At 38.4% G+C, this 10,266-nt stretch overlaps 1 protein-coding gene across 1 annotated transcript; it reads left to right on the top strand.

The window, feature by feature from the left end:
• The first annotated feature begins 6,597 nt into the window (after window positions 1–6,597).
• LOC143876143 (putative pentatricopeptide repeat-containing protein At5g65820) lies at window positions 6,598–9,024 on the top strand. Its single transcript, XM_077377818.1, has one exon. The coding sequence runs from the start codon at window positions 6,638–6,640 to the stop codon at window positions 8,630–8,632; it is 1,995 nt and encodes a 664-aa protein (XP_077233933.1). The 5' UTR covers window positions 6,598–6,637; the 3' UTR covers window positions 8,633–9,024.
• The last annotated feature ends 1,242 nt before the right edge of the window (window positions 9,025–10,266 follow it).

Genomic DNA, 10,266 nt, shown 5'->3' on the forward strand with positions numbered 1-10,266 from the left:
TAAATCATGAAAAATGAGTTTAACAAATACTGAAATTTATTTTCCATGCAAGAAATTTCCCTGTAAAGATTTTCTACATCCAAACAGCCCCTATTCTTCTAATTAGCTCTGACATAGCTTTTGGGGGACTGTAATAACATTTGACCGGACAAGATAAGTTAGTGCAATTATTAAATGAAAAACATAGAAATAAAGATAATCAAAATGAAAAACCCTTCCCAAATTCCTGACATTCCTTTTCTTCCAAGCTCCATGTTATTATTCTTCTTGTTCTTCTCCTGTCTCAGCTTTTGATTCTCTTCAACAAGAAGCTTCACTTTTTCCTCACGTCTCTCTTTGTTTATTAACACCCTTTCTAACTCTTTCTCTCTTTCCTTAGTATCCAACTCCATCTTATTCACCAACTTCTTTAACTTCGAAACCTCTTTCTCATAGTTCTTTTCATCTTCAAGAATCTTATAAAAAGCTTCTTGATAAAAGGATTCTTTATCCCCTTTGCCCGAAAATATATCTTTAATGATTTCCTCATGATGTGATTCCATCTCCTCTTTTTCCAAAAGAATCTCTTTAATAATCTTTTGGTAGTAACTTTCTATCTCCTCTTGAGCTGCTATTACTGTTCCCTTCTCTTCCTTTAAATGTTCTATCCCAGCCTCTAACTTTAAAACTTCTTCTTTGTGATCCTTTTCTTCTTCTTCCTTCTTCAAAACAATCTCCTTTAACTGTTTTATCTCAGCCTCTAACTTTGAAACTTCTTCTTTGTGGCTCTTTTTGTCTCCTTCATTCTTCAAAACAATCTCGTTAATAGTTTGTTGATGAAGGGATTTTTCATCCGCATTCTCCCAAACCATCTCTTTAATGATTTCCTTGTGATGGGATTCCATTTCTTCTTTATTCCAAACAATCTCTGTAATAACTTCTTCGTAATAACATTCAATCTCCTGAGCTGCTGTTGTCTTGTCTTCCTCTGACTGTTTTTTGTCAGCCTCAAGTCTTCTATTCTCAATGGAAAGAAATGAGATTTCTTGCTCCATCCATCGGAGATTTTGTCGAGCCAATCTCTCCTTTTTTTTGCTTTCCTCTATAAGATGATCATGCTGCTTCCGTAGCCTTCTAAGCTCCGATAACTTCTCTTTATTGCACTTGATGACATAGCTTAACATATCTAATGTCATTTCAAAAGAATTTGGGGTCAAAATGTTATCTTGCGATGATTCAGAGGACGCATTCTCAATCTTCATGTTAGAAGCTCCTCGGGTGATTTAAAATTGGAATTCTCAAGCGATCTGCAAAAAGACGAGAATTGATAATTAAGTTCATAAAAACACATGACTGAATTGATAATTAAGCTCATAAAACACACGAAAGTCGTGTGTCGACATAGACACAGAGTGTCATGACATGGCAAACCTTCAAAATTTAGAAACGGGGATACGGATAAAGCATGAAGTATATATAATTATGATTTGGGGATACATATTAGTGTATCGAGTTTCGATAATGATACAAAGTGTCTACCGTGATAACCCCTAAAATTCTAGAAATTATGGCACGCTCATACATGCACATACATATAAAATTAGCGATTGCTACCATAATTTTCAACAATATAAGTATTCATTTAATAAACTAATAAATCTTAGGATTAATCAACTATAATCTAAAATAAATGTGAGATAATCAAATAACAATGTATTTATCAATTTAATCTAGTTCTTTGTAGTCTCCCGGCAAGAAAGGGAGACCAGTAGGAATAAGAGTTTGTTTAGAGTTTTAGGTTTAGGAGGGGATATAACAGTAAATATTAGTTAATGAATAGTTAAAAGAAGAGTTTATAAAAAGAAGAAGAGTTAATAATAAAAAAGATAAACACAATATTCAATAATAAAATATAATTCCACATTTGACACGGTACAAAAACGCGTCGACACGCCGACACTTGTGGGTATATGAAGAGAGAAAAGGATAACTTTCTTTTATTAATAAAGGGTAGGATTTTAAGAACACCTATTCTTTCTCAAAAACAAACTTCTTACATATCCTTACATGTTTAAATTCTATCTCTATCCAAGCTGGAAAGCTGATCTGAACCGTTAATCTACTATGCCTTTCGATCCAAGGAGGCTTTCATAATAAAATTTTTGGATTACAATATAAATACTACATATATCGGAGTCGAATTCAAATATTGATGATTGAACTAAACAATTCAGACTTGGACCCCAGCGAGGTAGAGAATTATAATGGGTAGAAATTATTGGAAAAATTATTTTTTCCCATCTTAGTGGATGTCGCAATTAAATTTACAAACCACAATAGATAATTAAAAAAAATGAGACCCATAGATAATACATCGTGGAGAACCCCACAAAAACAAGAGCTAGGGTTTCCTTTATATAAAAAAAAAAAAAAAAAAAAACAAAACTTACAAACAAGAGCTAGGGTTTCCATTATGTCCAAAAAAAAAAAAGACTTATAAAAGTAAGTCAAGTTCTCACTTCAGACAATTTTTCTGAGTGCCATGCAGGTTAATTGTTAAAAAGGAACATCAAGTCATTGACCAGCATATACACCGTGAACAATATTGAAGCCATAATTTTCTCCAATTTTATTTCAAAAATTTCATTCCTAACAATTTCTTTTCATTCAGGATCATTCAAAGGAAAAGCAAAAGTCTTCTCCTAATGTCTTCTCCTAATGAGGCATTGAACTTCGAGAAAGCCACGCTAAGTAGAAGAAAACAACCGATTTCTCTAGAGTGCATAGAGATAAAAGCTAAGAACATTGCAATAAATAATTTCGGATATAAAACTTTAGGGAAAGATATATAAATAATTAAAAACTCATCTACTCAGTTCTTTTTCCCCCCCTAATTGGGAATATGGCATAGGAAATTATTCTCAGTAAATCCTAAAACAATAGTACTATAGGGCCCGGTAGAGAAACTGGGTGGAAGTGACTAATTCCAACGATTGGCAATACCTATACATGGTAGATGGTGCAAACCTAGATAACCAGTACTTACAAAAGGGTGCAAAAGTACTATGAGAGATACCCATCAAAAAAAAAAAACTACGTACTATGAGAGAGAGAAGAGGGGATACTCACTTGCTATCAGTTGTGACCTCGTATAGAATAGGGTTTTTTTTTACGGGGGTCAGGAGAAGGGAAAAAGGAAAGAACGTGTGTGTGTGTGTGTGTGTGTGAGAGAGAGAGAGAGAGAGAGAGAGAGAGAGAGAGAGAGAGAGAGATCTATTATAGTGAAAGTTTAAGGAAAGTGGAGAGATTTTAGGGAGAGTGGAGAGATTTTAGGGAGGGATTTATGTGCTTGAAAAGTAGAAACAAATACATGAAATTCAAACAACGTAGTATTATGGGAAAGCTCGGATTTGGAAAGGTTTTTAGGAAAAGGAGAAAGTCTTTAGGTCTTTAAAAGTAAAAAAGTAGTCAATTAATGCTTTTGCACCTTGAAATTCTGGATTGCCACCCGAACCAATGAGGCAGTGAACTACCGATTTATCTTGTATTTAGTTCGTCCTTTATGTAATTGGGAATCATGGCATAGGAAATAATTCTCAGTCAATCCTTAAAACAGTAGTACTCTAGGGTCAGGTAGAGAAACTGATGCATATGTAGATAACCCATATGTAGCAAAGTATTATCTGTTCACGGTCCTGAGTGGGTGGGGGCCCGCGTAGGGATGGGACTGGTGGGACCCAGCATGGTATGGGACAGGTTTAAATGGCCTTGCCTAACGCGTTCCATCAGCTCTGTATCTTTTGGCGTATTGGTAAGGTACCTAAGACTATGAGAGATCGTACATGAATAGAAGAGGGGATACTCCACTTGCTCGGATGTAGTTTACTTAGGAGTAGTTTACCTTTCTTAGAATTCATCTGAGTCTTAGATAAAACCATAGTGAACTAATTTCTAAAGATCGATTAGTACTTTACCTGTGTTAGAACGCATCAGATCTTACGGTTGACAAGATTAAATAGTTAAATCTCATGAGATGCAGTCACGGTGTGACACAAAAAGGTATGCTTCCAAATTATTTTGAAAGAAAGAAACCCTATTATTTCATCATTATTGTTTTTCTGCTAAAAATAGAAACTTTGAACCCGAGGAGTATTATTGGAAACGTCGGATTTGAGAAGGTTTCCACTAATAAGAGAAAGTCTTACGAAAACTGGAGTCTAGGTTGGAGAAAAATCTGTATTAGAATAGAACTCTCTCTCTCTCTCTCTTGACTAAATTTTTTGGAAAGGGGCTAACCGGCTGAGGGAGGGGGTCTTTGATTTGAGGGGCAACAGCAGAAATAATTATGACAAGTGTAGTATTTTACAAAAAGTGATCCTAACCCTCCAATCAATAATGGGATTACACGTTATAGAAACCTCAAAAGATCGGAGGGTAAAAATCATCCTGGTGCAACCTGAGGTTGAGACTTGGGTTGGGTTTTAACCTATCTGCATCGACCCAACACGAAAATAACATGGGCTGGGTTTAGAAGTCATGGGTCTTGCGTAGGGTCGGGGTTTAGATTAAAAAACCCAACTCAATCTTGGGAAGGTCGGTTTTAAAGAAAAAAACCCCAAACCCAAAACTTGACCCAACTTATATTAGTTTACTATGACTTTCTTAAATAACTCTTGAATAACATAGCAAATTACTGTCCAATATATTGATATCATAGTTTTTATTCAGGTGATCATGTTTGTGATGTGAAAATATAGTTTCCTTACTAAATTTATACACTTATGACATAAAGTTAGAGATTTTTGGCATGAAGATTTGTTTTTTTGGTACAATCTTTAAAATTAGTTACTATCCTGCCCAACCCGACCCAACCCTAGAAACTATCTTGAGTAGAGTCGGGTTTTCCTATAAAAAATTAGACCTGACCCGACTCGCGATAATTTCTCGGGTTGGGTAGGTTTTGGAAAATCGATATGAACATTGAAGCCATAATTTTTTCTGAGTGTCATGCAGGTTAATTGTTAAAAAGGAACACCAAATCATTGACCAGCATATACACCGTGAACATTGAAGCCATAATTTACTCCAACATTGTTTCAAAAATTTCATTCCTAACAATTTCTTTTCATTCAGGATCATTCCAAACAAAAGCAAGAAATCTTGTCCTATTGAGTCAGTGAACCTCGAGAAAGCCACACTAATTAACTAGAAGAAAACAACCGATTTTTCTGGAGTGGATAAACATTGCAATAAATAATTTGGATATAAAACTTTAGGGAAAGATATATAAATAATTAAAAAAATCATCTACTCAGTTCTTTTTTTTCTAATTGGGAATCATGGCGTAGGAAATTATTCTCAGTAAAACCTAAAACAATAGTATTATAGGGAAACTGGGGGGGAGTGACTAATTCCAACGATTTGCACTACCTATACATGATAGATGGTGAAAACCTAGATAACCCATTAGTACAAAAGGGTGCAAAAGTACTATGAGAGAGAACGTACCTTGAATTCCAGAAAGAAGAAGAAGAAGGGATACTCACTTGCTATCAGAAAGAAGAATCCAAGAATAGGGTTTTTTTAAGGGGAGAAGGGCAAGGGATGTGCTATTATAGTGAAAGTTTAAGTAGAGTGGAGAGTTTTTAGGGAGAGATTAGATCAAACTGAGAAGAGGGAGGGATGCATGTGCTTAACAAGTAACAAATTCACGAAATTCCAACCACGCGCGTAGTATTACTGGAAACGTCGGCTTTGGGAAGGTTCCTATGAAAAGAAGGAGAGAGTCTTGGGTCTTTAAAACGTAGTTAATTAATGCTTTTGCCCCCTTGAAATTCGGGATTTGTCACCTTCAATTTTTCTAAGTAGCTCTCAACAAACCCCCAAATTAATAAACACCCGTGCAATGCCCCCCCCTTCTATGTAAATAGGCTGCATCTCACTATTGGACCATAGAGCATAGAATTGCACCAATCCAATGATCCTAACCCATTCTAGGTGGACTCCACTACATATGGCCCACTAAGCAATGTGAGATACAACCGTTGGATTGTGTAGATCTCACTATTGGACTATTGGACCATCTTGGTTGTAGATTAGGAAAGTAGGTTAGATGAGGTAATCTAGATAGATTAGGCAACTAGATTGTAATAGAATAGTCTCTTTCCTTTACCAATTCTATGTTTATCACCTAGTGCTCTATATAAGCACTTATGTTTCTGTATAATTGCATCCAAGATTTAGTAGAAATTTCTATAGCATGCACCCATCCATCCTACTTTCTTAATCTACCACCAAGATGATCCAACTATGAGATCTACACCCAATCCAATGGTTATATCTCTCATATTCTAACAATGCTAACAGGAAAGCATTTTTAATATGGGGGACGGCCGTGCATCAAGTGTTGGAAATTTTTTTTACTGTGGGACTGACATTATTGGGAGATCTAAACCATTCATTTGAATGTTGGGCCTCACATAAATGGCATCGGTGCACACACTTACAAGGCCACAAATTCGACGGTAAAGATTATTCAATCAATTCAAATTTTCAGTTGGGCCCACAGCTTGGCCGTTCCAATATAAGAGCCGTTGCAGAATTTAAAAGTGAAAGAAATAGGAGGAGAAGAAAAAAAATAAGACAGAAGAACAGAAAAATGCAGAGACCAATCCGTCTATGCAGGAAATACAATCTCTTTCTCTCATCCAAACCAAACCCTCCTCCCAATCTCATCTGCAATCAAGATTCCATGCCCTATCCTTCAATTCTCCCTCCTTTCTCCTCCCTCCACATGGGTTCTTCCCCAATCACACAAAAAACCAAAACTCACACAAAAAATCAAAACCCACCAGGAGAAGAAAATTCCAGACTTGGGTTTCAATACATTTGCCTGGACAATAACAACCAAGCTCCCAATCATCAGAACCCTGATGAGTACTCGGCTGATGTCGAAAAAGTCTATCGAATTCTCCGAAAATTCCATTCCAGAGTACCAAAGCTCGAGCTAGCCTTACAACAATCTGGCATCACTGCCTCTTCCGCACTCGTAGAACGTGTCTTAAATCGCTGTGGAGATGCTGGAAATCTTGGGTTTCGGTTCTTCGCCTGGTCCGCGAAACAGCCCGGGTACAAACATAGCTATGAAGTTTACAAATCCATGATCAAAATGCTGGGTAAGATGAGGCAATTTGGGGCTGTTTGGGCATTGATAGATGAGATGAGAAGAGAGAATACCCAGATGCTTACGGCTGATGTTTTCGTTGTTTTGATGAGGCGCTTCGCTTCTGCGAAAATGGTTGAGAAGGCCATCCAAGTGCTCGATGAAATGCCGAATTACGGGTGTGAACCTGATGAGTATGTTTTCGGGTGTTTGTTGGATGCCTTATGTAAGAATGGGAGTGTTAAAGAAGCTGCTAAGTTGTTTGAAGATATGAGGATTCGGTTCCCGCCGAATTTGAGGCATTTTACGTCTCTTTTGTATGGTTGGTGCAAGGTGGGGAAAATAATGGAGGCGAAATTTGTTTTGGTTAGGATGCGAGAGGCGGGTTTCGAACCTGATATAGTAGTTTATAACAATCTGTTAAGTGGATATACGATCGCAGATAAAATGGCGGATGGGTATGATCTCTTAAAGGAGATGAAGAGGAAGGGTTGTGATCCAAATGCGACATCTTATACTATCTTGATCCAGGCACTCTGTAAGAAGGATAGGATGGAAGAGGCAATGCGGGTTTTTGTTGATATGTGTAGGAATGGTTGTGTGGCAGATGTTGTGACATATACTACTCTTATCAGTGGATTCTGCAAAGCAAGGAAGATTGATAGAGCTTATGAGCTACTGGATAGTATGATCCAAAGAGGGTGCGAGCCGAATCAGATGACTTATTTCTTTATATTGGCAGAGCATGAAAAGAAGGAACAATTGGAAGAGTGTCTTGAGCTTGTAGGGGAAATGTCGAAAGCCGGGTGCGTTCCTGATCTCAACATCTATAATGTAGTGATCAGATTGGCGTGTAAATTGGGTGAGTTGAAGGAAGCTGTGAGTACTTGGAATGACATGGAATCGAACGGGTTGAGTCCGGGACTCGATACGTTTACGATCATGATACATGGGTTTCTCGCGCAAGGTTCTTTGATTGAAGCTTGTGGGTATTTTAAGGAGATGGTGGGAAGAGGCCTTTTGTCTGCTCCTCAGTATGGAACTATGAAAGAACTACTGAATTCTCTGTTGAGAGCTGAAAAACTCGAAATGGCGAAAGAGATATGGGGTTGCATTGTGGACAAGGGATGTCAGCTGAACGTTTATGCATGGACGATTTGGATTCATGCTTTGTTCTCAAATGGGCATGTTAAGGAAGCGTGCTCGTTCTGTTTGGATATGCTTGATAGTGGTGTCATGCCGCAGCCGGATACTTTTGCGAAGCTGATGAGAGGTTTGAAGAAACTGTTTAATAGGCAAATTGCGGCAGAGATTACAGAAAAAGTTAGGCAGATGGCTGCTGAGAGACACATAACCTTCAAGAGCTATAAACGGCGAGGGGTAAGGGATGATAAAGAGAAACAGAAGGCAAAGGCGAGTAAGGATGGTGGAAGGAAGAGGAGGGGGCGTAAGCGGAGATGGGGTCGAGCCAGCCGAGCGAACATTTCATAATTCAGATGAGAGGATTGTTCTAGCCCAACTGAAGTTGGTAGATTGTATGATTTCTTCCATTCCATAAGACCTATGTTACCAAATAAGGAATGATGAGCACTCTTTCTCCTTCAAGTGGCCAGAAACCCATTCCAACAAGTCGGAGGAGAGGAGAAACACTCAGTACACCATTCTAGAAACGTCCGCCTTCTGCACCTCCCCTGCCAACCCACAATGGTGAATTGGTATATTGTGTATAGTACACCATTCTAGAATGTCCGCCTTCTGCACCTCCCCTGCCACCCCACAATGGTGAATTGGTATATTGTGTATGGTGACCGAGGAACATGTATGGATGTGCTGTTCTTTTAGCATCTGCCTGAGTATTTTCATCCATTGTAGGGTAGCCTATATATATTTATTTTTGAAAGATGACAATTTATTATAATCGGGGTGGGACAAGAATTCCCCCAAGATTACAAAGATAATATAACACAGTTAATCCTTGTAGGATTTACAAATTTGAAATAACTAGCATTTCGTCCCTTTGCGCTCCCGCTTTAGCCAGTTCATCAGCCATCTCATTTGCCGATCTTTTGTGGTGTTCAATCCTAGGATTCATGCGGTGTTCAATCCTAGGATTCAGAAGTCTCACTAAATCAATTACTTCTGCAATTAAGTTTTGCAATTTCCATGGTCCCTTAGAATCTTTGGCTGCCGAAGCCACTGCATTTGTTGAATCCCCTTCAATAATTAGCGGTCGCTGGTTATTCTCGTAAGCCCATCTCAAGCAAAAAAGAAGTACCCTAATATCCCCCTCATTTGCATCACATATTCCAGCTGGGCCTGAGAACGTCATAATGATATTGTCCTGTTTTTCATTATGAATCCACGAATTCTTGCTCTCCCAGAGGTCCCATCAAAGTTGAATTTCAACCAGCCATCCGGCGGGTCTTTCCATTTCGGCTTGGTTCTGATTGTTCTATCCCATATGATTGACCACCAATTCCTTTTCAATTCATCCACCCGATGTGGGACTCTCCTTTTTACCTTGGCCCATGAAACTATTTCCACCTTGATTTCAGTCGTTAATTGGCCAGATGTCTTACTTTTTCCTTCAATGATTCGTCTGTTCCATTCTTTTCATATGTTCCAGACTATGGCATAGGGAAAGGTGGATCAAAGAATCCGACCAATATCGCCGAAGGGTCCCCTCTGCCAGGTAATCAAAAGTGAGCAAATTAATCGAGGACCAACCAGTACATACCAAATGCACCAATTGCTTTCAACCACAAACGGTAGGAGTAAGGACAATGTAGTATTAGGTGATCCAGCGATGAACACATATGCTTGCCAAGCTAATATGTCTTCTCTTGAGGCGGTCACAAGTATTGATTCTTATGTGCACCAACGTCCACCCAAAAGCCACCACCCTTGGAGGCGCCATTGATTTCCAGATGCGACGTTTAGCGGTAGGCTGTTCGCCATTTAAAGTCTTAAAGAAAGATTTTGCCGTAAACTCACCATTAGATCAGGCATCCATATTCTTTCATCTATCGGCCGAACAATATTCGGAATTCAACTGTAGCAAAAGTCTTTGGAAATCTTGTATCTATAGCTCTTTAAGATCCCTTCGCATACGAATGTCCCAGAAA

Source organism: Tasmannia lanceolata, unplaced genomic scaffold (genome assembly GCF_043159265.1).
Source record: "Tasmannia lanceolata isolate RefF3 unplaced genomic scaffold, GAP_Taslan_0.1 ptg000004l, whole genome shotgun sequence".
Classification (NCBI taxonomy): Eukaryota; Viridiplantae; Streptophyta; class Magnoliopsida; order Canellales; family Winteraceae; genus Tasmannia; species Tasmannia lanceolata.

What these genes read in the sequence shown, in the direction of transcription:
- LOC143876143 (XM_077377818.1), top strand. Translation starts at nt 6,638, where the DNA reads ATGCAGAGACCAATCCGTCTATGCAGGAAATACAATCTCTTTCTCTCA.